The sequence below is a fragment of the Stenella coeruleoalba genome, assembly GCF_951394435.1.
Source record: "Stenella coeruleoalba genome assembly, chromosome: 3".
NCBI classification, from domain to species: Eukaryota; Metazoa; Chordata; class Mammalia; order Artiodactyla; family Delphinidae; genus Stenella; species Stenella coeruleoalba.
Genome location: NC_137148.1, coordinates 129,602,118 through 129,627,952, shown reverse-complemented (window position 1 = coordinate 129,627,952; position 25,835 = coordinate 129,602,118). Strand labels below are relative to the sequence as shown.

At 48.0% G+C, this 25,835-nt stretch overlaps 1 protein-coding gene across 2 annotated transcripts in view; it reads right to left on the bottom strand.

Annotated features, from left to right (window-relative positions):
- GALNT10 (polypeptide N-acetylgalactosaminyltransferase 10) overlaps positions 1-1,953 on the bottom strand; it is a 224,515-nt gene extending 222,562 nt beyond the window's left edge. For both annotated transcript variants that reach the window (XM_079916229.1, XM_079916230.1), the window contains exon 1: positions 1,444-1,953. In XM_079916229.1, coding sequence (XP_079772355.1) covers positions 1,444-1,602 — 159 coding nt within the window. In that variant the 5' untranslated portion in view covers positions 1,603-1,953. The remainder of the gene's footprint in view (positions 1-1,443) is intronic.
- Between the last annotated feature and the right edge of the window lie 23,882 nt (positions 1,954-25,835).

Here is a 25,835-nt window from a genome sequence, read left to right as displayed (position 1 = left end):
TGAACTCCTGACCCTGATGCTAGTACAGGGTGGGAACAGATTTCATGAAGGGAAACCCCATATAGATACAGAATTTAAGAGAGAGGTGTCGAAGTCAGCTGTCAGGGTTTGAACCAGGGGTTTAGGAAAGGAGTTGGGGCCTTACGTTCCACACAGTGGATCTACCAAAAGGATTAACCAGGTCCTCCAGGATGGTTGGCAACAATTACCAGAATGACAGGCTGCCTTCAAACTGGTCAGCCCTGTCGCAAAGAGCCCTCTGTACTCAAGACAGCAGCCTGATCCTGGGAAGAGAAAGGAAAACCATCCAAAGTCAGCCTCTTCCCTTATCCGGCCGACCATCAGTCAAGTTCAGCCCTGATGCACAACTTACCCACTTTCCACGGGACCAAGCAAATCCCACAAGAGAACCTGAAATGTCCCACTGTGTGAAACAGTTCATGCATATATAGCCTCACTGGCACCTAGGAGCTAGGACAGTAGGAGTGATGTGACAGAGCTTTTGCTAGCAGTCTACATGTACTCCTCTCTCTCTCTCTCTCTCAAACACACACACACACACACACACACACACACACACACACACACACAAATGTACATAGGTGAGTTCAGAGGAGGCAAAAATAATTAAGATTTCAGTCTTGGCTGCAAGAAACACAACACCTAATCAGCCTGGACAAGTTCAGAAGGGGTCATGGGTACTCTGAGAAGGGACAGGGGAAGCATCTGATGTTCCATCCTCAGAGCACTGGGTACAAATAGCCTCTGGGGAATTTGAGGGTGCTCCCACCACAGCCCCCACTTCTGGATTCCCAGAAAGTCAAAGGCAGCAGGCCCCTCAAAGACCAGAGCTCCACCACCATCTCCCAGGGCCTGAAGCTCCAAGGAGAGCGTGATCCTTGCATCCGCCGAGGCCACAGGATCTAGGAAAGAAAGACGGCTGGGAAAGAAGGAGGGTGGAGAGGAAGAAGGCCCAGGTGTCTCTCTGGGCAGATGGGTAAACAAGAAAAGGAGCTGACCTGAGTAGGAAACATCGCGATCAGCAGGTGGGGGGAAAAGCGGAAAAGACCTGGACACCACATAGAAGGACCAACATCTCCAGAAGAAGTCATCCTGGGATACAGGGCTGTAGGATCCTCCAAAAGAGAGGGATGCTGGAAGAGGTGAGGGGACACCACACAGGGACAGAAAAGAGGATGGTAACCTATGGTAAGAAACAGACCATCACACTGGGCATCAGTTGCTTCGGTTTCTGAATAGCGTAGGACAAGTCCTATCCTTCCCTGAGCCTCAATTTTCCCACCTAAAACAATGGGAAGAACCGAGGAGTCTCTGGACCTGACTCTGACGAAGCAGACAGGGGCCGACGAAGGAAGGAACCGAAGGCCAGATGTGAATTCAGGAAGAGCGTGTTTCCAACTGCATGGCAGCTGGGGGACTCACCTGTCCGGCCGCCAGGGCCACCGCTGCTCCGGATCCCCCGGGTGTGCCGTCGGGCTGCCGCTCGCGGTACAGCGCCCAGAGCCCCACGTTGGGCAGAAGGACCAGGGCCGCCAGCACCAGCGCCACCGCCTGCAGAAGCCGCTTCTCCTTCCGCCTCATCGGGGCCGGTCAGCCCCGCCGCGCCCCGCCGGCCCCGCCGCGCCGCCCCCAGCTCCGCGCGTCCGCCCGTCCGCCCGGCGGCGGCAGTACCTCAGCGAAGAGAAGCGACCGCGGCGCCGGCCCCGCTCCAACTCCGCGGCACTTCCGCCGTTTGCAGGCCGGGGAGCCGGACTCCGCCACCGCGCCGCCACCGCGGGGGGGTGGGCGCCGCCAACACCGCCGCCCCCTAGTCCTGCCGAGCCGCGCGTCCCACCCCCCCTCCTCGGGGTCGGCTGCCGAGAGCCATACGCCGCGAGCCGCGGCCTTCTCGCTGCTCTTTCTGCTCCGCCCGGACGCGGCGAGGGCCCAGTGCAGACCGCTCCCCCCTCTCGGGCCGCGATGGTGCGGCCCGCTCCTCCGCTGCTCCCCCGCCCGCGGGAGCTTTGCGAAAGTCGGGGAGTTGGCAAGTTGGGCGCTAACTGGTGTGGGCTGGGACGCGCTCCCAGGGACCCCCAAAGTCCCGCCCGGCCACTTCGGCTCCGGACTCCAGCCGAGAGTTTTCGGGCTCCCCAGGGATATGCAAGTCGTGCTGGAACCCGGCCGGACACTCCGCACCAGGGAGTAGGGCTGTGACTTCCCACCCCCAGAGCGTCGGTCCCGAGGACCTGCGGACCTCCTTTGCCCCCCGCCCCCGGGCCTCGGCGTTCCCAGGCGGGAAAAGGAGCCGCGGCTGCGCTGCACGCGCGAGGTTCTGTGGGGCGGGCCCTGGTTTTCTTCCCTCCGAGTTCCTGGCAGTAGGTGTGAATGCCCTCTGTAAACTGGGAGATGCTGTACCCCCCCACCCCGCCACCTGTCTGTTGTCCCTGCTAACCGGCGGGGAGGTACCCGGAACTTCTCTGCAGGACTTTTTCTCACGCGAATACAGCCTCCCTGGAGTTGGAATGCCCTCCAGTCCTACGTGTGCCTCTGGGCACTCAGCTCACGGAGCCCTTTCTCGAAATCTTTTGTCGGTTCCTATCTCCTCTTCAGCTACTCGGCAAACTGTGCCAGGCACCGGGATGAAATGAAAACAGACTCGAACCCTGACATCTGGGAGCAGAAACATTAAACATATAATCGCATTAGACAAGCGAATGTGTCTATAACCGTGGTGAGGGTTCTGAGGCAGTCAGGCCGTCTGGGCTCTGCGGACGGACCGCTAAGGGGCCCGCCTCCGATGGCGATGCCTGTGGCTCCTACAATGGTCTTCACTTAATTGCTTCCTCTCTGATGCTGAGGGACGACGCGCCCTCTTGGTTGCCTGCCTTTTTGCCATCCCCACATGCGTTCTCTTGATTCTCTTGGGTCTTCAGCCCAGCCACTGACCCCCATGCCTGGCTAGCTGCTAGCCCCCCAGCCTTGGAACAGCATCCTGACGAGTCCTGCTTCCCAGTTCTTCCAGCTCCAGGGTGGGCAATGGAGATGCAGTTTTCTGCAATCATAGCTCGGATCTTGACATCTGCCACGAAACCTTCGAAACTCCCATCTCTGGACTTCCCTGGTGGCGCAGTGGTTAAGAATCCGCCTGCCAATGCAGGGGACACAGGTTCAACCCCTGGTCCGGGAAGATCCCACATGCCGCAGAGCAACTAACCCCATGAGGCACAACTGCTGAGCCTGAGCCCTAGAGCCTGTGAGCCACAGCTATTGAGACCGTGTGCCACAACTACTGAAGCCCCCCGCACCTAGAGCCCATGCTCCGCATCAAAAGAAGCCACCGCGATGAGGAGCCCGGGCACCATAGTGAAGAGTAGCCCCCACTCCCTGCAACTAGAGAAAGCCTGCGTGCAAGGAAGACCCAACACAGACATTAATTAATTAATTTTTTTAAAACCCAACTCCCATCACCTAGGCTAGAGCTGATCAAACATTCTCTCCTGCTTTCTGCCCTGCCAGTTGCTGGCTGTTTTCCTTCATGTGCTGTGGACCACACAGCTCCTTCCACCCAGAAAGCCTGCTCTTCTCCATCTCTGTCGGTGGAAACCTGGTCCATCCTTCTATGTCTAGTTGAACTGCCACCTCCTCCATGAAGTCCTCCAAAACTCCTCCTCAGGGGGCTGCTGTCTTTGGATTTGTCACAGTAGTGCTTACCTTTTACTGAAATACTTACTCTATGCCAGGCACCATGTTAAACCCTTGGCAAGCGTTACCTCTTTTAATGCTCACAGTTACTCTGTGAGGTAAGTGCTTTTCTTATCCTTGTTTGCAAGTGAGATTCAGATTAAAGAAAGCTGCAGCCAGAATGCTCCTGGTTTAACAAAGATCAGGTGAGATCATCCCTCTGCTCAAATCCCTCCAATGGCTTCGCATCTTCCACTGGATTCCTAGAAGGAACTACAAGGTCCTACAAGGCTATTTATGAACAGACCTCACCCTTTACTCTCTGGCCACTGGCCTTCATCCTGTTCCTCAGAGCACACCACGCACATTCCTGCCTCTTGGCCTTTGCACTTGCTATTACCGCTGCCTAGAATACCCACTCTTCCATCCCTAGATCCTAGCCCTATGCCTTTTAAAATTCTTTTATTGCGGTAAAAATACCATTTTAACCATTCAGTGGCATTAAGTACATTCACATTGTTGTGCAGCCATCACCTCTCCCCATTTCTAGAACTTTTTCATCTTCCCAACCTGCAACTCTGTACCCGTTTAACACTAACTCCCCAATTCCCACACCCCCCTCCATTCCGCTCAACCCCTGGTAACCACCCACCATTCTGTTTTCTGTCTTTATGAATTTGACTATTGTAGGTACTCCATATAAGTGGAATCATACAATATTTGACCTTTTGTGTCTGGTTTATTTCGCTTAGCATAATGTTTTCAAGATTCATCCATGTTGTAGCATGTGTCAGAATTTCACTCTTCTTTAAGATTGAATAATATTCCATTGTATATATACACGTATTTTGCTTATCCATTCATCCATGGGTGCACATTTGGATTATTTTCACCTTTCTGGCTATGGTGAATAATACTGCACTGAATAGCCTGTGGTTTTTATCCTGCAGTTGCTGTAGTGTTTCTGTAATTGAATTTCCATCCGGTCTCTTTGACAAAAGTGGAAGTTTACAGAGGGAAACACAATGTGGCGACACTTTTATGCACGTCCACAGTACCACACACAGTGCTAGAAACGCTAGCTAGAGTGATCCGTTTACAAACACGAGGCTTGCTCTGCTCCTGGGAACTGGCCTGTGACTTCCCTTCAAGTTAGAATAGTCGATGAGTATCCTTACCACAACCCATGAGGCTCTCAGTGATCTGGCCTGACTTCTAGATTGTGCCCTCTCTCCTTCCCTTCTAGTTACACTGATTTTACTGCTATATTCCTCAAATGCACCAGGTCGGTAATGGTCTCAGGGCCTTTGCAAATTTGCCGTGCCATTGCATCTCTTCCTCTAAACCTCTGCGTGCTTCTCTCCCTGCCATCTCTCAGGAACCAAATCAAATGTTCTTTAGAGAGAGCTTCCCTCACCAGCTGATCTATCGATAAAATACCAGAGATCGCCTCCATCATCTCCTTTTGCTTGATTTTTCTTCAGAACAGGTATCACTTTTGGTTTCCCTCTCTGGAACGTGAGCTCCAAGCAAGGAGGAACTTTGTAATTTTTTGTCTTCTGCATTATGCCCTGCCTCTGCTAGCACACACTTCTCTTTTTTAGTGAATCAGAAAACTGGTGCTCCTTCTAGGTTGAGGAATTTGAAAAAAGGGTGCCCATCTCCCCCTGGGCCAAAGCAGAGCTAGCGGCGCCAGCGCACATGTATTTCAGCTCCTACTTCTGCTCTACCACATGAAGCTGAGCTGTGGCTCCTTCTAGGCCCGGAACACAGTAGGTGCTAAATAATTACCAGTTGAGCGAAGTATAGCAGCTGAGGTCATGTATGGGAAAATCTTCCGTGTCTCTCTCCTCCCCACCCCTTCCAGCTCCCAGGAGGATCCTGCACAAAATTGGATTTGAGCTGTTTCTTATGTCTTACCTGAGTGACTTGTTGATCAAAGCTGCACACCAGCCGGTTCAGTCCTCAACAGAAACTCTAGCCCGTGAACCCAGCTTTAGTCTCAGGGGTGCACTGGGCATGTGGTCGTGGGGCCCAGGGGTGGGTGTGAGGGATCCTCTCAGTGCTGTATCCCATGCACCAAGGCAATACCAGTGGAGACATGTGAGCAGCACGTGAGCTCAGGCTGTTTTCCTGGGAAAACTGATCTAGTCATCAACTGAAATTGAACAAGAAATGTTGCTTTCATTACCCAGACAAAAGTGTAATTCGAAAGGATACATGCATCCCTATGTTCATAACAGCACTATTCACAATAGCCACGACATGGAAACAACCTCAATGTCCATAGACAGAGGAATGGATAAAGAAGATGTGGCACATATACACAATGGAATATTACTCAGCCATGAAAATAGAATGAAATAATGCCATTTGCAGCAACATGGATGGACCTAGAGAGTATCATACTAAGTGAAGTAAGAAAGACACAAATACCATATAGCACTTATAGGTGGAATCTAAAATATGACACAAATGAACACATCTACAAGACAGAAACAGACTCACAGACAAAGACAACAGACTTGTATCTTGTGGTTGCCGGGGGTAGGGGGTGGGGGAGGGATGGATTGGGAGTTTAGGATTAGCAGATGTAAGCTAGTATATATAGGATGGATAAACAACTAGGTCCTATTGTATAGCACAGGGAACTATACTCAATATCCTGTGATAAACCACAATGGAAAAGAATATGGAAAAGAATATATGTGTATAACTGAGTCACTTTGCTGTACAGCAGAAATTAACACAACATTGTAAATCAACTGCACTTCAATAAAAGTTTAAAAAAATAATAAATAAAATTTAAAAAAAATTTTAATAATAAAATAAAATAAAAAGAAATGTTGCTTTCAGAATGAGCCGTCCTAGGCCTATTGTGGGCATTGAATGAGATAATTCACATAAAGGGCTTACCGCAGATGCTGGCCTAATGTAACTGGTAACTGTGGGTGAAGTAAAAGTCCAGCACCCATAAGAGCACCGAGGAGGGATGAACAGGATTTCAGCTGCATGGCAAAAACCTCCACCTCTGGCCCGAGCCTCTCCGATCTCATCCGTCACGCTCCTTGTCACTCCCTCCAAGCCAGCCACACCCACCTTCTTCCTGGTCCTTGAATGCGTTATGCTCATTCCAGACCCAAGGCCTCTCTGCCAGGAACGCTGTTTCCCCAGATCTTCCTCCACTGTTGCTCTCTCTCAGCTTTCAGATCTCAGCTTAAACATCCTCTCCTCAGAGACTCTCCCTGACCACCCACCCAAAGTGCTCTCTTCTGTACTTTCCATCTTGCTGTGTTCTCTTCATAATGCATATCCCTCTCGGTCATAGTTTTATGTATTTGCTTGTTGACTTGTTTATTATTGAGCTCCTCCAAATAGAAGGTCTCTGAGGGGCTGAGATCTCAACTGATCATTCTTGCTCTGTCCCCACGTCCTGGAACATACATGCCTGGCACATAGGAAGTGTTTAATGCACACTTTTGATGAATGGTAAGTATCTCCTCTCTTCCCCCATCTTCCCATCTTTACTTCCTTTTCTTTCTTTTCTTTTCCTTTATTTTTATGATCTGCTTACTGTCTTGCTCACTCTTCAGTTTTCTACTTGTCATGAGTAACAGGCAGAACTTTCAGTCTCCCCAGGACATCCTTCAGCAAGAAGGGTCAATTGGAAGAGCGGCAACAAGACAGGTGCAGGCCATCAGCCTTCCTGATGAGGATAGGAAAACCTTTCCTACTAGATGTCCTTACCTTGGCTTTCTCAGTGTGGTTGGCCCCGTTTGTCAAGGACTCTACCCTCTGGCTGGTCTGGCCTAGGCCTGAGCTGAGGGGGTGTGAAAGCGGAATGGATCAGCAAGTCAGGAGGTGTTGGCCTGATAATCAGTCTACCTCTAACACTGTTTAACCTTGGCCAAGTCCCTTAGCTACTCTGAGCCTCAGTTTCCTCATACGTTAAACGAGGATAATCGTGACTCTGTAATGAGATAATTTCCAAGCTGGTGAAAGAGAGGTCAACTTGATTCTAAGGAAAAGCCAAGCAACTATGAGTGTTGGACTTCTGTGTGTGTGCGAGCCTGAAGCTTTGCTTCTGCTCTTCTTGGAGATTGTCAAGCTTGTCATACACACTTAGAGAAGCCTGCCTGAGTTCCCTGAACAGATAAGCTCCCCTTAGCAGTGCCTTTCCTAAACAGTCACAGTGTTTCCAGTTACAGGGTGACCGTTTGATATGTGTCCTCCGCTGGACTGTGTCCTCCGCTGCACTGTGAGCTCCACTGGCAGAGATCATCTTGTTTTTGTTCATTTGTTTTCCTCCCCAGCATATCCTCAATGCCTAATACAGTACCTGGCCCAATATAGGTTCTCAACAAACATTTGGGAAACGAATCACTCACCTCTTTAAAACCTGCACTCAGGAAACTCATTAACACTGGTGTCAGTGACCCACATTGCTCTACCAGGCTGATCATTTAACAAGGTTCAAACTTCTAAATATAGAGCAAGAGAACCCAAGTCCTGGAGCTGCAATTTCCCCACATGGCTCTGATAAGCCTGGATTGGTCCAGAGTTTGCCCTTCCCTTCCTGTGCAGCTTCGGACCTGTCACTCCAATTCTCTGAGCATCACTTTTATCATTAATGGATCCAGGAATGTATGTGGTAACAGGAATTGGAGCTGTCTAGATAAATATAGAATATGGTTGCGTTAAATAAAGCCTTTGAACCAGACGCTTGTTGAGGTCTTTTTTAATTCTAAAATTCTGGGATTCAATCTTGCAAGGCAGGTTGCGAAAAGGGGAACCAGACATGGTGGTTCAGTCCAGTGTGTGCATTTAGTGGCATTTCAGCTCCTGGTTTGAAGAGAAAGAAAGGGTTTGCAGGATGCCTATTTGAAATGACCTCTAGACAGAAAATTGCCCGTCTCTCGCTTGGAGTCTACTTTGTCATTTCCACAGTGAGATGCCAATTAAACCTATCCTGCCAACTATAAAGGAATGCTATTGAATCAAGACAGTCGAGGCGGAAGGTACCTCAGGTAGAATGCAACGATTTGAAAGAGCAAACAGAGAAGGCCGTATGTCTCAAAGAGCCAATATACTACGTCGTTGGATGGGTACATCTCAGAGTATTAGTCAGAAGGGTCAGATGCACATATCAGAGGTAGAGGGAGCCACCCTCCTCCTGGCACTGCCGCTAAAATAAATATCAGGGCTTCCTGTTTAATTACTTTTCATTTTTGCATAAAAGAAGAAAGTTGTACAAAATACAAACAGAGAGGTGGTAGGGTGCAGTGGAAAGGGACTTCCTAGAAGTCTGTGGCTCATGGAGAAGTGTCATTGTCTGGGAGCACTTCTGTAATATAAAGGGTTGGGTACTCTATAATCCAGTGGTCTTAACGTTGGCTGCACATGTAATCACCTGGGGACTTTTTAAAACTCTGGATGCCCACCCGGCACCCCAGACCAGTTAAGTCAGAACCTCTGGAGGTAGGACTCAGCCATTCCTAGGTGATTCCAAACTTGAGCGAACTACTGCTCCGTGGGTTTCAGCTCGAAAACCCTTTTCACGGTTTCCTTTGGTCTAAGGGGCATGTCATTGGATGCTCCACTAGGTGGCACCTTCCAGCAAACTTCAGTGGGTCCGGAAAGGTCTCGTCCTAGTCTAACTGCAAGGAATGAATTCGGAAAGCAAGACTTGGTGGTCTTTACTGGAGACATCTACACTCTTGATGAGAGGCTGAACTTGTTTGTTAACAACTTGCTGGTGAGCGCTGGAGCCACAGAACGTTAAATTTCATCCCTGCTAGGAAGCTGAGGCGTGGAGAGGGCGCAGCTTCATCCCTTACTACCGGGCTCACTCATTCACCAGTGCACCCTGGTCTCTTCTCCCTAACCAGTCTAACAGGAACACCACCGCCCTCCACTCCCTGCCCGCACCTCCCACCCTCGGTCAGAAGTCCTCGATGAGTCCCGTTATGGGCAGTAGTGAACATCTGTTGCTCTTTTTTAAATTTATTTTTGGCTGCATTGGGTCTTCCTTGCTGCGTGCAGGCTTTCTCTAGTTGCAGCGAGCAGAGGCTACTTTTTGTTGCAATGCGTGGGCTTCTCATTGCGGTGGCTTCTCTTGGTGCGGAGCATGGGCTTTATACGCGAGTTGTGGCACGGGGCTCCGTAGTTGTGGTTTGCAGGCTCTGTAGTTGTGGCGCAGGGGCTTAGTTGCTCCACGGCATGTGGGATCTTCCCGTACCAGGGCTCGAACCCGTGTCCCCTGCATTGGCAGGTGGATTCTTAACCACTGCGCCACCAGGGAAGTCCCAACATCTGTTCTTTTAATCTGGTCAGTTAACAACACCCTGATTATTCTTTGGGGATTTACCTTCCTGCATCTCAGCTGGGAGGTTGGATCAGAGCTGACTCCACCCTCAGCTTCTGGCTGAGCCAATCACAGTACGCTCTCTGCTCCTGCTACAGTGATTGGTCCAGGGATGGATACCTGATCTACCCAAGGCAAAATATAATAGAACAATCGCATTTGAACTCTGTGGCTTTTATCAGGATGTAGTGGTCCCTTCCAGACCCACCATGAGGAGTGGACTGGATGTCTTACCCTTGTTCCTCGCCAGCCCAGGGATGCTATATAGCATACATCATTGGGCTTCCCTGCCTTCTGTCTTCCTGTTGGGGTTAGCCCTTGGGGAGCCAGGGCAGGATACCAAAAAGAGGGAGCAGAGTCAGGTCAGGGTGTTTCTTTTCCCAGCTTCCTTACTGGGATGATGTCACAGGCTGGCTGCGTCCACCACTAAAGACCACAGCTGCTGTCAGGCAGGCCCCCCTCTCTGGATTCTGAGAACTGCCCTGCCCTCCCCCTTCAGGCCAGGGCTGGACAGCACACCACTGATTCTAGCCCCAGGGTACTGCACTGTTCTTTGTTGTTACCCTATACCCTTCCTATTGTCCTCTTAGTAAACGTGCCTCACATTTTCCAGTGTGGGAGAACTATGCATTTTCTGCTGAGACGCTGACTGAATCAAGTGGAGAAGCTTCCAGAGAACCTGAGGACAGCACCATCACAGAGGAAAGTGGAGCTGAGAGATCACCCAGTTACCCAAGCCAACCCGTGATGTCATCCCTGCCTCCACTCTAGCTCACCTCCCACATTCAAACAATTACCTAATAATGCTGATTTTATTGCCTAATACATTTTACATGTATCCCTTTCCCTCTAGGCCTACTGTATGAGACATATTTCAGGTGCCTGCAAGAAGAATCCCTGATCAAAACTCTCTACCTCAAATGGCCAAATTCTCTACCTTGTGGACCCTCATCTATGGGCTGGCCCTTGGCCTATGATTTACCTGACCCGGATCAAAAGGATGAGCAGAGCCACTCAGATTCTGTCTCAGAAATTGGAATCAAGTGGCACAGAGGGAAGAAGGCAGTTGGTCGTGGTCCCTGAATGTGGAAGTTCAGGGGGCATCAGGGTGGAGATTACTTTTTGGGCACACACAAGGAGAAGTTATGGGGAAGCAGAAGCCCTCAATAACACAAGAAATGCATTAGTTAAGAAAAAGACAATGGAGCAGAGGTGCAAGGAATAGAGATGCTAAGAGAGTTAATTATGAAAAGTAACTGCCCCGGCTCCTGGTTTCCTAGTTCAAGTCTTTGTTTCTGGGATGCCTGCCCAGATCCGGATCCCTGCCCTAGGGCTTCTGTGGGGTTTCCTGTTGTATAACTTTTCCTTGAAGTTATGAGCGAGCTTCTGTCCCTTATGATCAAAGGAGCCTTGGCCTTGATACCCTAGTCTCAGAGTCCAAGTTAAAGCCTTTATCATCTGCCACTTGAATTGTTACAGTAGTCTCCTAACTCCTCCACCGCTTCAGTCCTGCATCTCTTAAGGTCCATCCTCCCCACCATAGTGACTATTCTGGTACACAGACTTGCCATGTTGCTTCCTGCTGGCGATCTCCCCATTGCCTTCACAATACAGTTCAAGTTGCTGGCCTTGAACTCTGTGCAAAACTGCTAGTAGTTCCTTACCTTAACCCCGTGGTCTCTCACCCCCATGCCCTTGCTCATGCTGTTCCTTCTTCTAGGCTGCCCTTCACATCCTTCTCTCCGGATGCATTCTCAGCTGGCTTGACTGTCACCTGCTCTTCCCTCACCTCCTTACTGACTCCTTCCTCCTGCCACCCAGTGGAGCTAAGAGCCCATACTACTAGGTTAATTTTCCCCACACTACTTGTGTAATTTCTATTTTAGCATTTACATGTTGATAAAGATGATGGGGATGCTGTTAGCTAACTTTGATGGAGCTCTTGTTACATACCAAACTCTAAGTTAGCATTTGACAAACATCCTCTCTTTTAATTCTCACCAAAACCCTCTGAGGTAGGTTTGATTATTATTCCTATTTTCCAGAAGAGAACACTGAAGCAGAGAGGTGAAGTGACCTGCCTAAGTACGAAGGGGTAGACTCAAGTCTACTGTTCATTTCTTTGCTTTTTAACAGGAGCTTTATTGAGATATAATTCACATGCCATTCATTTCATTCACCCATTTCAAGTGTCCAGTTCAATGGATTTTAGTACAGTCGCAGAGCTGTGCGTAGCCACCATCACAATCAGTTTTAGAATGTTTTCATCACCCCAAGAAGAAACGCAGACCCATTAATTAGTCATTTTTTGCTGCTACTCTTAGCAGCTGGCATGGTGCCCAGCACGTGGTATCTGTTTAACCAGTACTCTTTGAAGAATGGATGGCTCTTCTACGTAAGAGGATGGTGGAAAGTGCAGAGAGAGCCTGTTTGTGCAATGCCCTTTGCATTTCAACATCAATCTAGGGATTTGCCTGATTCTTCAGTTTATTTGGTTTACGCTGTTTCTCTCTAGTAAGAACCACTGCTTATTATCTTTTATGTGCCAAACCATACACTGAGTGATTTGCCTATGTTATCTCACTAATACCCATAACAACACTTGGGAATAGGTATTAGTGTATCCATAATAGAGAGGAGAAAGCCAAGGCTTGGGATTTTATCAATCTGCCTAAAGTCATACAACTTGTAATCACCACCATCTTAACATTAAGTAATCTACTACCACCTGTACTTGAACCATGTCTGGGTACCATGTTAAGTTCTTTATGTCCATCACCCATTTTTGTCATTTAGTCATTCATTTGTTATTTATTGAGAATCCACTACATGCCACGCACTATGACAAGTGCTAGAGTTTCAGTGGTGGGCAAACAAATTAATCATGGTCTCCTGGGGCTCACGGTCCAGCGGTAGAAAAGGCATTGTAAAAAAGGAACATACTGGGCTTCCCTGGTGGCGCAGTGGTTGGGAGTCCGCCTGCTGATGCAGGGGACACGGGTTCGTGCCCGGTTTGGGAAGATCCCACATGCCGCGGAGCGGCTGGGCCCGTGAGCCATGGCTGCTGAGCCTGCGCGTCCGGAGCCTGTGCTCCGCAACGGGAGAGGCCACAACAGTGAGAGGCCCGCATATTGCAAAAAAAAAAAAAAAAAAAGGAACATACAAATAACAATTGTATTTGGTGGGAGGAAGGAGAAAGGTCCTCAATGGCTGTTGGGGGCAGAACTGATATCAGAACTTAACAGTGTTGGAATCCAGTCCAACAGTCTTAGGCCATTCTAATGGGATATTTGTCTTGCCAATGTCTCTCTGGGCAGTGCCTGTCCCTGTAGCAGGTCTGCAGTAAACAGGTCCCTGCCACTTACCCTGGGAGGCCTAAATGCATGGGCATACACACACACACACACACACACACACACACACACACACAGCCCATACCCCCAGCTGCAGGGAGAGCTAGGAGAGAACCAATGCAGTCGGCTTTGCAAAGGCTCTCTGTCCTCAGCTGGGGGATGTGAGTTTCAAGAGCACTTTCTATACACTGTGCTGCACTTTGCTTTTATCATGTAGATGATCCTGGAGATCTTGCCATAAAAATACAGAGAGATTGTCCCATTCTTTTTTTCCAGTTGCAAAATACTCCACAGTGTGTGAATAAACCAACGTTCAACAGTCCCCCAAATCTCAAAAGGAGATTGGAAGTTGTTTTCAATTTTGGGCTATTAATGTCATAATGAATAACCTTGTGCCTACCTTGTTCTGTAGCGTGGAGGTGAATCTTCAGAGGAAATCCCTAGAAGTAGGATTTGCTGGGTCAAAGGGTAAATGCATCTGTACTTTTGAAGGATATTGCTAAATTCCCCACCATAGGGGTCCAATCTTTTTGCACTCCCATCAGCAGTGTATGAGAGCACCTGAATCGTCACAGCCTAGGTGTACATAATATTTTTTTTAAAGTACTCATTCTATATAAAAACCTACACTCCCAACTTCTCTTAAAAACTGCAAGCTCTGGCAGCACTGGACCTGTCTTCCTACATGGTCATAACAAACCGGGGCTGAGTGGTCACTGAGGCCAAGTTGACACTACAGTCCTTGTGGGTCTTAGAAGTTTCAACTCCTGATTTGGTCCAGCCCCATCATGATGAAGATGAGCTCCGCACGTTCCTAGAGAAAACTGGGGACTAGAACCCAGCTCTCCAACCTCCCAGTCTATTACACCATGTGGCCCCCAAAGTAAGTAAAACAGGGGTGAGTAGCAAGGGAGGGTAAGCATATAAAAGCACTGACAATTCAGCATCAAAATGGAATTTTTTTTTTAGCATTTACTTAGCTTAGTAAATATATCACACCACTCTGTAGTTGATTAAACTGTGACTAATCCATGCAGAGCAGAGTGACAAATTGGTTTCTGTTTCTTCTGAGCAATGAAAATGAGGGCTGATGTCACAGCAGAAGGATTCAGGTTATATACTATTCATTCCCTCATTCATCAAACGCAAACTGTGTGCCATCCCTTGATCCAGGCACTGAGGGTTCAAAGATGAACAAACATTTAAATACAGGGATCTGAACAGACAACTATGTAAAAAGTTGATATAAATTGTTAAGTGTTTTATTGGAGCAATGCACAGGCTGCCATGAGAGCCCAGAGGAGGGAACCTCTCATTTTTCTCAGGGGCCCATGGGAGAGGTCACCGGGAGGTGATGTTTGGGTGGATCTTGAAGGCTGTGTAGGAGTTTGCTAAGAAAAAGAAGGAACATCGGAAAGAATTTCTTGAAGATAAACAATGTTCAAGGACAAGATTCCTCCTCAGAAAGTAGCAGAAAACCAGTTCAAAAAAGATGTGGGTACAGCAGAAACTAATACAACATTGTAAAGCAATTATACTCCAATAAAGATATTTTTTAAAAAGATGTGGGTGATAAACAAATAAAGAGAAAAAGAAGGAAAGAGCATATATCTGGAAAAGACAAAATCTCCTGTTTGAAGAGATACATGCACCCCAATGTTCATAGCAGCACTATTTACAATAGCCAAGACATGGAAGCAACCTAAATGTCCTTTAACAGGTGAATGGATAAAGAAGATGTGGTATATATATATATATATATTTATTGGAATATTACTCATCTGTAAAAGAGAACGAAATAATGTCATTTGCAGCAACATGGATGGGCCTAGAGATTACCATACTAAGTGAAGTAAATTAGAGAAAGACAAATATCATATCTCTTATATGTGGAATCTAAAAATATAATATAAATGAATGTATTTACAGAACGGAAATAGACTCACAGACTTAGAAAACAAACTTATGGTTTCAAAAGGGGAAAGGAGAGGGGAGGGAGGGATAAATTAAAAGTTTAGGATTAACATATACACACTACTATATATAAAATAGATAAATGGTAAGGACCTACTGCATAGCACAGGGAATTATACTCAGTATCTTGTAATAACCTATAATGGAAAAGAATCTGAAGAATATATATATACGTAAAACTGAATCACTTTGCTACACACCTGAAACTGACACAACGTTGTAATCAACTATACTTCAATAAAAATAAATAAATTTTTTTAAAAAGAAAAAGGAAAGAAATTTATGCCTTATTTAGCTGAAAAGTCAAGGGTACTTTGCCTTCAGGCACAGCAAGATCCAGGTGTTTAAAGGATGTCATCAAGCCCCAGAAACTTTCTCAAGTCTGCTTCATCTTTATATGCTCTTTGCCCTCAGGCAGCTTACTCTCTCCAGGTGACAGGGTGCCTGCTGGTAGCTCCAGGTTTACATTATCTTGACAGCTAGGAATGCCAGGGGAAGCTGACTTCTTTTTTCAAATAGCTTCACTAAAAATCCCAGGACTAAGTCTGCCCCAAAGGAAAACCAGAGGAAGGATAGACAGATGCAGGCTGGGCAAGACCCCCAGATCTCGAAGCAGTGGAGGATGGGGAGGGCAAGTGTCTCATGAGGGGTGGAGAAGCCTCCAGATAGTTGAGCTGGATATACTTCGCTGTCTCAGAGACCAGAAAACAAGCACTCAAGCTTTCTAGACTACAAAGATTGAGGAAGGAGGAGCAGGAATTAGAATGCAAGTCTCTTAGGACAAATGACTTCTTCATTTTATTGAGGAGGGAATTAAGGCTCAGAAAAGGGAAGTGACTTGTCCACAGTCACACAACGAGATGGTGGCAGAGTACAGGAGGAGTCCTGGCGCCCTGAGTCCCAGGACCCTTATGTGGTGAGCAGTCACACATCTGAGTACGCATCAAGGTCTTGGAGAGGGATGTACACATTTCCAGGAACCCCTGGGATCACTCACCTTGTGGCAGATGCCACAGCCTGCTAGCACAGGTGGTACTGTCTATCCCAGATATATGCCTAATATTTGGCCCTGGGCCTCATAATATCATTGCAACAGGCTCCTGGGCCCCAGGGCACCAAATGGCTCAAGGATATTGTTATAGGCTGAATTGCATGCTCCCCAAATTCATATGTTGAAGCCCTGACCCCCCAGTACTTCAGAATCTATATTTGGAGACAGGGCCTTTCAAGAGGTAATTAAGTTAAAATGAGGCCCTTAGGGTAGGTCCAAATCCAGTGTGACTGGTGTCCTTCCAAGAAGAGAAAAAGTGGACATAAAGAGAGACACCGGGGATGGGTGCACAGAGGAATAGCCATGTGAGGACACAGCGAGAAGGTGGTCATCTGCAAGCCAAGGAGAGAGGCCTCAGCAGAAACCAAACTTACCAACACCTTGATCTTGGACTTCTAGCCTCCAGAAGAAGATAACTTTCTGTGTTTAAACTACCCACTCTGTGGTACTTTGTTATGTCAGCCCCAACAAACGAATACAGACACCAAGTGCTACAGAGAGCAGTTAAGAGTAGGGACAATCAAGAAAAACAGAAACTAAGGGAACAAGAAGGGGTGGGGATGATGGCAACTGAGGGTGAAAATGGGACAGGGAAGGGGGAGGAGTTTGAATGTTGTGGGAACAGAGATACTCAAGCCAGAAAATTCAGTCAACGTCCAGTTTTCTATAGTAATCACCCAGTTTGTATGAATGTTTAAAATTTTTATTTTCAGCAATGAGGTGTGTGCATATGGTCATAAAATTAAACAGTTCAGAGAACTTATAATGAACAGCAGCTGCCTTCTCCCCCAACACCACCCCCACCCATGTCCTATTCCCCAGAGACCAACCTTTATTAAACTGTTCCTGCTTTTAGCCTTGGCTAACATTTATTGAGTGTGTGCCGTGTGTGTGTCAAGCCCTGTGCTAATCCTTTTATGTGCATTGTTTCCCTAAGTGCTCATCATAACCCCATGAGGTAGGTACCATCATTATGCCCATTTTACAGATGGGAAAACTAAGGTGTAGAGAAGTTAAGTGATCTGTCCAAGGTCACCCAGTTGGTAAGCAACAGAAATGGAATTTCATCTTGGGATGTTGGGCTCCGGACACCTGAGGGCTCCTAATCGTCGTCCTCTGGTTGTTCCTGTCAAAGCTTTATTACCTGTGCTCCTTGATTTATCAACTCTAGACAGTATCTATTGACTTCTTAATGTGATTAATGAGGATTTAGCTCACTTACCCCTTCTGCCTTCTGCCTACAAATCTTCGATAGACATGTTGCAATATTTAGTTCTCTTGTGGGTACCTTTGGGGCTTTAAATAATACTCATTAACCTTAACCCTTCAATCCCAATCTCTACAAACATTTGTTGATGGGCTGTGTGGGGTCACCTGCGAGTTGGGTGATGGAAAGGCTATCTCAAATTTTGCTTGGATCCATTCCCATCCGCTGTAGCACCCAGCAGGTACTTGATAAATATCTGTGCAATAGAATAAATGCAGGGAAACTTACTACCAAAGGTGGGAGGTGACCAGGCAATCTCAGCCAGGGGAAGGGCATGATAATTGCAGCCTGCAATGTCAGCCTGACTTCTTTGGAGACACAGTCTCCCACTGAGGAGGGAACAAGGAACTATAAAATGGAAATTGAAGGAGAATCGCTACAGAGCAGCTGTCAGGAAGCACTTCCCGCGTGGGAGACAGCGATGACCTCGCTGCAACGTTGTCTGGGCTCACACACCTGGGCCTCTCCTTCCAGCTTGCGGGAGGCCACCAGGGCACTCACACAGGCCTTTGGCCATCTGCTCCTTGTGGGAAACATGGGGTTTTCTGCTAGCACCAGTTCCACAGTGGGCTTTCCGAAAGGGGTGTCAGGGGTTACAGCCTGGGGAGGCTTCTCCCACAGACTGGAGAATCTGGGCCCACATACCTGTGAAGAGCCCAACAGGTGATGCTAAAGGCCACCTGCCGTAGGGCCTTTGATGCTCTCCTTCTGCCTGTAGCACCCCCTCCCTGTTAGCCTAGCCAATTCTTACTCATCTTTTGTACCTCAGGACAGGGGATGCGGTCTAAAGGAAGCTTTCCAGATCCCCCCCAGCTGGGTCACATCCCCTATTACATATCCTTTAAGTATTTTCCCTCCATAGCACTTAGCACAGTTGTAATTTTACATTTACTAGAGTCATTACTTGTATAAAGTCGTCCTCACCCACTAGATTGGGACCATCTCTGCTCACTATTGTATCCCCAGCACCTTGCACAGCACCCAGGACACAGTAGGTACTCAGTAAGCATTTCTTGAATGAATGAATGAAAGAGTGAATGAATGAGTCTTAAACTCCTTAAGTCAAATGGTTCATTTATGGGAGGTTTAGCTTCCTCAAAATCCAGCATCTTTCTTGCTCCTAAAAAAAAGAGGATGAAGCTTTCAGACAGTAACCACCCCTGTTCAGTCTCAGGATTTGCCTTCTGAAAATGCAGCGACTCTCCAATAACTCCCATTGACTCCTGGGGGGCATCCTCCCAACCTCCCGAATACACACACATTCCTTTCTCTCCGTTGCTCCTGCCCTCTTCTGGTCTCTTCACTTTCACCTCCTACTTCAGTGATTCTCAGCCCTGGCTGCAGCTGACTGACCAGGGAACGGTATTAGACATCCAGATGCTTGAGTTTCTGATTCAGGGACAGTAGTCTCCTCACTGGTCTCTCAGGGCTCCAGGTTTGGGGTCCTCAATCCACTCACCACGAAGCAGCCTGCCAGAGAGATCTTTCTAGAATGAAAGCCTAATTATGCTATGCTTCTGCTTAAAACTCCCTCCTGCTTCCCACTGCATTCAGGACAAACTCCAAACTCCAAACTTTCGGAGAGCCTCCCAAGCCCCTGTTCCCCAGGCTTACCTCCTTGTTGGCCTAAGGGCCTAAACAGGCTGGGCCATATTCTTTCCTTCCTCTAAGTCTCAGCACAACTGCTGCCCTGTCCAGTGTTAAAGAAAAATTTATTCTGACACTTGTTAAATTGATAAGGAAGACTGTATTCAGCACTACTGCAGTAGGGGTATTGCAACAGGGGAGAGAGGCAGGGCTCAACTCACGATACAACAGGCAGCTGGGAATTTATAAACAATGAGCAGAGCAAAGGGGTCAATGGATGGAAAATTATTAAGAGGAGGTGGCAAGGGTAGGGGGATTCTTGCTAAACTGGCCTAACGGGACTCTCACTAAAGTCAGGCCAAGGGCTTAGACATCAAGGGTGATGGATGAGGAATTTGATCAGATCTCAAGGGTGACTTGGCAGGAGTCTTTGCTAAGACTGGGCTGGGTGGACCAAAGACAGGATGGGGGCCAAGGTCACGGCCTAGTTGAGAAGAGAACTAAGAGGGGCCTGATGAAAGTTTGGTCAAGGAGAAAGCCTTTGTCACCAGCAACATTTCACTGCTCTCTGTTCCGTGTCTGACAATGCCTGCTTCTCCAAGTTTCCGCAGAGCTGCCTCTCAGAAGTCTTATCCGACACTCCTCCACGGGACACCACTCTCCACCTGTCTGGTGTGAGCATTTATTACATCCTAGCGTACCGATCTGTTTACTAGCCTGCTCCTGAGTTTGTCTGTGAGCAACTTGAGGGCACAGACGGTATCTTGAATCTCCAGTGCCTAACACTGTTGGGCCCTCAGTAAATATTTGCTGAATGAATACAGCTTGATGAACACAGCTCTCACGGATCACTACTCTGCTCTGAAACAATCAATGGCTCTGCTTGGCCTGCATCAGTGGTTCTTAGCCTTCCGTGAGCGTCAGAATCATCAGCAGGGCTTGTTAAGCACAGAGTGCTGGGTCCCCCTCCAGAGCCTCTGATTCAGTAGGTCAGACTGGGGCCCAAGAACTGGCATGTCTAACGACAGGTGAAGCTGCTGCTGGTCAAGAGGGTGCTTTGCTCATCACTGACCTATAGGATTGGAGCTGATATCATCCCCAAGTGAGATGCATCACACTCTTTTTAAAATCCAAAGATAAGAAGATTGAATAAGCAAATTTCAGGGGAGGCGTGAAGCAGATATGATCTCATGATCTAGTGACCTCCTTCCCTGCCTGAAGTATAAGATTCGCTTTTTCCCTCTCCCTCTCCCTCTCTCTCGTTTGCAGGCTGGAGTGATAGCTCAAGATTTCACTTCCTTGTCCCGTGCTTCATCTGCCGTGGGAGGGCCTGCCTTCCAGCCCCCTCTGCCGGGCCCGGTGCCAGGCTGAGAGAGGGGACTGCAGCCCCCAGGATGCCGACTGGCATACTAACGCAGGGTACCTCTCCCATCTCAGCCCTCATGATCGGCTCTTGCTGCAAATGGATTCAGGGGGCAGAGACAGCCGGATAGGGGTCGTGACCCAAGCAGGCTGCCGACCATGACTCTACCCAGCCCCAGGGGGGCCAGGGTGCTACTGCCTGCAGGGCACGTGGACAGAGCTGGGATGTGCAGCCTGTGGTCCTCACACGTGTGTGTGAGGCTTTCGGAGGGTGGGGCAGAGTCAAGTGTGGAAGAGAAAGGGGGCCGTGTCAGGAGCCAGGGCTGGGGGCCAGCTCTCCGCACATTGCCAAGTGCCAGGGAGGAGCTCCTTCAAAGGTTAAATTTGAATTTGCCCTTCCAGGTCACAATGAAAGAATATTTGTCAAGACAGGAAGTTAGAACATGTTTGTTTGTTTTTTTTGTTTTTTTACAGTTTGTTACCTTAATTTCTATCGTCTAACTATTCAGGCATGTGCTATGTGGGCCTCCATTTATACCCTTGCTCAGGCCCTGCAAATGTTTGGGGTGGGCCTGACTGCGGGAGTGACAGGGTAAGGTGAGCAGCCTGTGGAAGCAGAACTGTTCCCTGAGGGTCTGTGCTGTTCCCCAGGGCCAGAATCATCACCTGGAAGCCCCAGGTACCCCTGCCTTCCTTGGGACTGGCCCGTACCCCTCAAAAGCACCTGGAGAGATTTCACCCTGGAGGTGTGGGTGAAAACAGGTTCCACACTTAAATGACAACACTTTGTCTGCTCACTGAGATCAAGGAAGGGGCCTGGACCTGGGAGGTTTAGATCTGGCATTCCCATCAAGTTGGCAGATGCTGGGCAGGGGTGCAGAGTCAGACAAACCTCAACGCTGCCACTTCCCAGATATATTTCCTTTGGCAAGTCACCGCTCTAAACGTGTTTTCTTGCTTGGTAAATGGAGGGAGCTGTAGTGCCTACACACAGAGGGATTACGTCAAAGCCTTTAGTGCGGGTGGGTACTTAGTATTAGCTGTTATTTGGGATTTCCTGGTTTAGCCCATCCCTATTTGATGTGGCTTCCTCCCCAGTCAACCCCACCATTGGCAGAGTTCGACAAGTTGAAAAAGTTTGTCCTCTGGGTTCCTGGCTTTCCCTTTGGACATTCTTTGTGTGTGGGTACCGCCCTGAATTCATTTCAGGGGCCCGCAATGCTCATCTTACAGAGCAGGCATTCTTATCAATGCAGAGCCTTAGGTTCCTGCCTCAGAGATTCTGATTCACCAGGTCAGGGCTGGGTCCAGGAATCTGCATTTTAATGAGCTCCCCATAAGATTCTCAGAAAAGAGGCATCTCTTGGAGAAACACTGTGATTGGGAAAGTAGACTGAAAGGCCAAATCAAGAGCAGCCTCTGGGAGACAGGTTCCTGTTCAATTTGAAGCACTTTTCTAAGAGTCAAAGCTGCCCAAGAATGGAATCAGCTGCCCTAAGAAGTGAGCCCCTGTCAAGAAAGGTGTGCAAGAAAATGCCAGATAAATACCTGACAGAGTTAGACAAGGACTCAAACCTTAGCACAGGAATTGGAGTTTATGGCCGTGAAAACCTCTGAGATTCCATCTTCTTTTTCATGTCAGGAAGTGCTCTGTTAGTCCTTCATACCGTGTCACCATGCTCCCTTTCCCAGGGCAATCTGGGTTCGAGTCTCATGCTCGAGAATGGAAGGAATGCGTTTGTGTCCTGGACAGGAAGCTGGCGAGGAAGTTCATTCCAGGCTGCCCCACTCAACTGTGCCGACAGAGGGACCCCTCATCTCGACTTCTGGGCAGGAAAGCCCTGTCTCCGGCCTCTTGTACCCCCTGACCCCCGCCTCTCCCCCTTCTCCATCCCCACACGTGGTTTAGAAAAGGAGCTGGACGCCAGGGAGGCTGTGGAGGCAGTCTGAGACTGTGCTCAGGGGACAACGTGGAGACGCCGAGCTGCAATGACTGTGCCTAACGCCGCGTGTAATCACCGCCATGTGTCTCTGTCAAGAGATCATGTGCGCTTCAGTGCGGCCCCTGGAAACTCCCCCGTCAGGACCCTCTGAGCCGAAGACAAATGGACAAGTTAGGAGAGTGATGAATTCTGCCGTCCTTCTGTTGTCAGACGCCCCTTGCAGCAAAGCAGCTCAGCCGGGGACGAGGGCAGAGGGCGCCCCAGCAGTCAAGTTCTGGGGGACTGGGGTGTGTGGTCACCCCCCAAGTACATTCTCTCAAAGAGGGGCCTAGCCAGTCATTTGTTTGAGCAGATGGGTTGACGTGCCATTTCTTAAGGAGCTGAGAGAGTAGTCGGGGGAGTGGGAGAGCAGGAGGTTCTTTTATCTGCTCATCTGGCCACCAATGGGCAATGAGACGCCCGCACCCCACCTGTGTCTGGCCCTAGCCTAGCTCCCCAGATGTCTAAACCTGGCTAGCTCTCTTCTCACCAGTGTTCTAGAAGCCAGCAGAAAGTATTCCCCCAACCTGAGCTCCGCAGGTGTCCTTGGAGACATAATACCTCTGAGCCAAAGCTGAGCATTTCCTCCTGGGACAGGGCCGCTCTCCCCATTCAAGGGCACTGAATCTGTCTCTTCAGGCCCCTGACACCTTTGAAAAACTGTTGTAGGAATGATGGCCACATATTGCGCACCTACTGTGTGCCACAGTGCAACGAAGAGTGCCACAGGCATAACCTCAACTGTTCCTAAACATAAAACTATTAGCTCCTTGTCGCAGATGACAAAAGTAAGGCACAGGATAGTTACGTGACTTGCCCAGGTCTGTGTGACTTTAAAATCCACAATCATTTGGGTTGGCAGGGAGAATGACAGTGAATAAGTATGTGGACTCCGAATCAGACCCGCTGTGGACGAATCAAGGCTCTGGCTCCTACTAGTTATCAGGAGGTTTACTTTAACCTCTCTAAACCTTAATTTTTCTCTCTGTAAAATGGGAACAGTAATAATAATACCTACTTATTTGTATTTGTGGTGGGCAGAATGATGGTCCCCCAAAGGTGTCCATATCCTAATCCCTAGAGGCTGTGAATATGTTACCTTACATGACAAAAGGGATTTTTGCAGGTGTGATAAAGTTAAGGACCCGGACATGGGGGCACTATCCTGCATTATCTAGGTGGGCTCCATATGATTTCAAGGGTCCTTCCAGGAGGAAGGCAGGAATGTTAGAATCAGAGAGGGCGAGAGAGAGATTTGAAGATGCTGTGCTGCTGGCTTTGAAGATGGTGGGAGGGGCCATGCAGGCAGTCTTTAGAAGCTGGAAAAGGCAAGGAAACAGATTCCCTTCTAGAGCCTCCAGAAGGAACACAGCTCTGCTGACACCTCGATTCTAGCCCAGTGACAGCCATTTCAGATTTCTGATATCCAGGACTGTGTTGTGTGTTTTAAACCACTAAGTTTGTGGTAGCTCGTTACTGCAGCAATAGGAAATTAATAAAGTATTACTATGAGTTTAAAAAATTAGTAAAACGGGGCTTCCCTGGTGGCGCAGTGGTTAAGAATCCGCCTGCCAATGCAGGGGACATGGGTTCAAGTCCTGGTCCAGGAAGATCCCACATGCTGTGGAGGAACTAAGCCTGTGAGCCACAACTACTGAGCCTGCGCTCTACAGTGCGTGTGCCACAACTACTGAGCCCGTGTGCCACAACTACTGAAGCCTGTGCACCTAGAGCCTGTGCTCTGCAACAAGGGAAGCCACCGCAATGAGAAGCCTGCGCACCACAAAGAGTAGCCCCTGCTCGCCACAACTAGAGAAAGCCTGCCCGCAGCAACAAAGACCCAACGCAGCCAAAAATAAATAAATACATAAATTAAAAAAAGTTAAGGACTAGTAATAACCAATTAGAAAATGTAAAAGAAAAAATATTCTATTCATAATAGCAAATCTATATGAAATTGGGATTAAAAAAAATTAGTAAAACGACAGATACATGGGGTTGGTTTTATGAAAGTTCCCTGTAAATGCCGCCTCCTGGTTTTACTGTAAGCTTCTTAGTATCTTACACATCATTGTATTCCAAACATAATTTGTTATAACGCTTGGCACATAATAGGTGCTTTTAATATTTGGTGGACGAATGGTGATTGAATTCACTAAAAAGCGGGGTTGGGGGCAATTCCTGGAAATGCTGGTAAAGACCAGAGTTCTGCATATGGAGTATGAGAGATAACTATGACAGTGATTGAAGTGGTCCCAAATTTCACTCTGGTTAAGGTATTGATGGCTCTGATTCAGATCCTGATGGCTCTCTGCACAGAGTGACACATTAAATAATTAGCAGTCTTTACCAAGGATTTTACTAGGTATACCTTGATACAGAGAAGACAGCAGCTCCAGACTCATGTTCTACAGGAAGTCCTCACTCTAGCGCATTGTGATAGGTGTTCGTTGGAACTCTTGGTTACATGTGGTAGGAATCCAAGTCAAATGTACCCAAGAAATAAACAAACAAATTCAGTAACCAAAAATGTAAAAACCAAACACGACCTAAATTTATTGGCTAACATAACTGAAAAACTCTAGAAGTAGGTCTAACTTCAGGTACTGTTGGATTCAGGCATTTGAATGATGTCATCAGGATTTGTTCTCACTACCTCTTAGCTTTGCTTTGCTTTGTGTTGACTTCATTTTCAGGCAGGCTCTGCCCCTGTGTAGACCCCAGAAAATCGAGACTTGCATGTTACCAGCTTAGCAACCTCCAGAAAAAGAGCCTCTCTTTCTCAGCAGCCGTAGCAAAAGTCTTGGGATGGATTCGGATTGCTCCAACTTGAATCAGATGCCCATTCCTGAACCAATTATTGTAGCCAGGGAGCCAGAACATTCTGTGGTTAGACCTAGGTCACGTGCTGACCATGGAGATGAGACAATGTCAATAGAGCCACATGGACTGAGAGTAAGAGAGGAGTGGTCCCCAAAGGAGATGGAGGAACTGTTAGCAGAGAATGGGAGCTGATGTTGGGCAGGTACAAACTACAGAACTTTCTTTCCCAAGATCATGTAGAGGATAGGAGGTAGAAAGAGTATTAAAACCCAGCCTCTTGAATCTCAAAGAAATCTGGTTCTTAAGTCAAATAGGCTAGAGTGTGAGGGCTGGATCTGCAGATAAAACTCTCAAGCTTCACTGGATTTCCCGGAAAAATAATGAGGAGTAT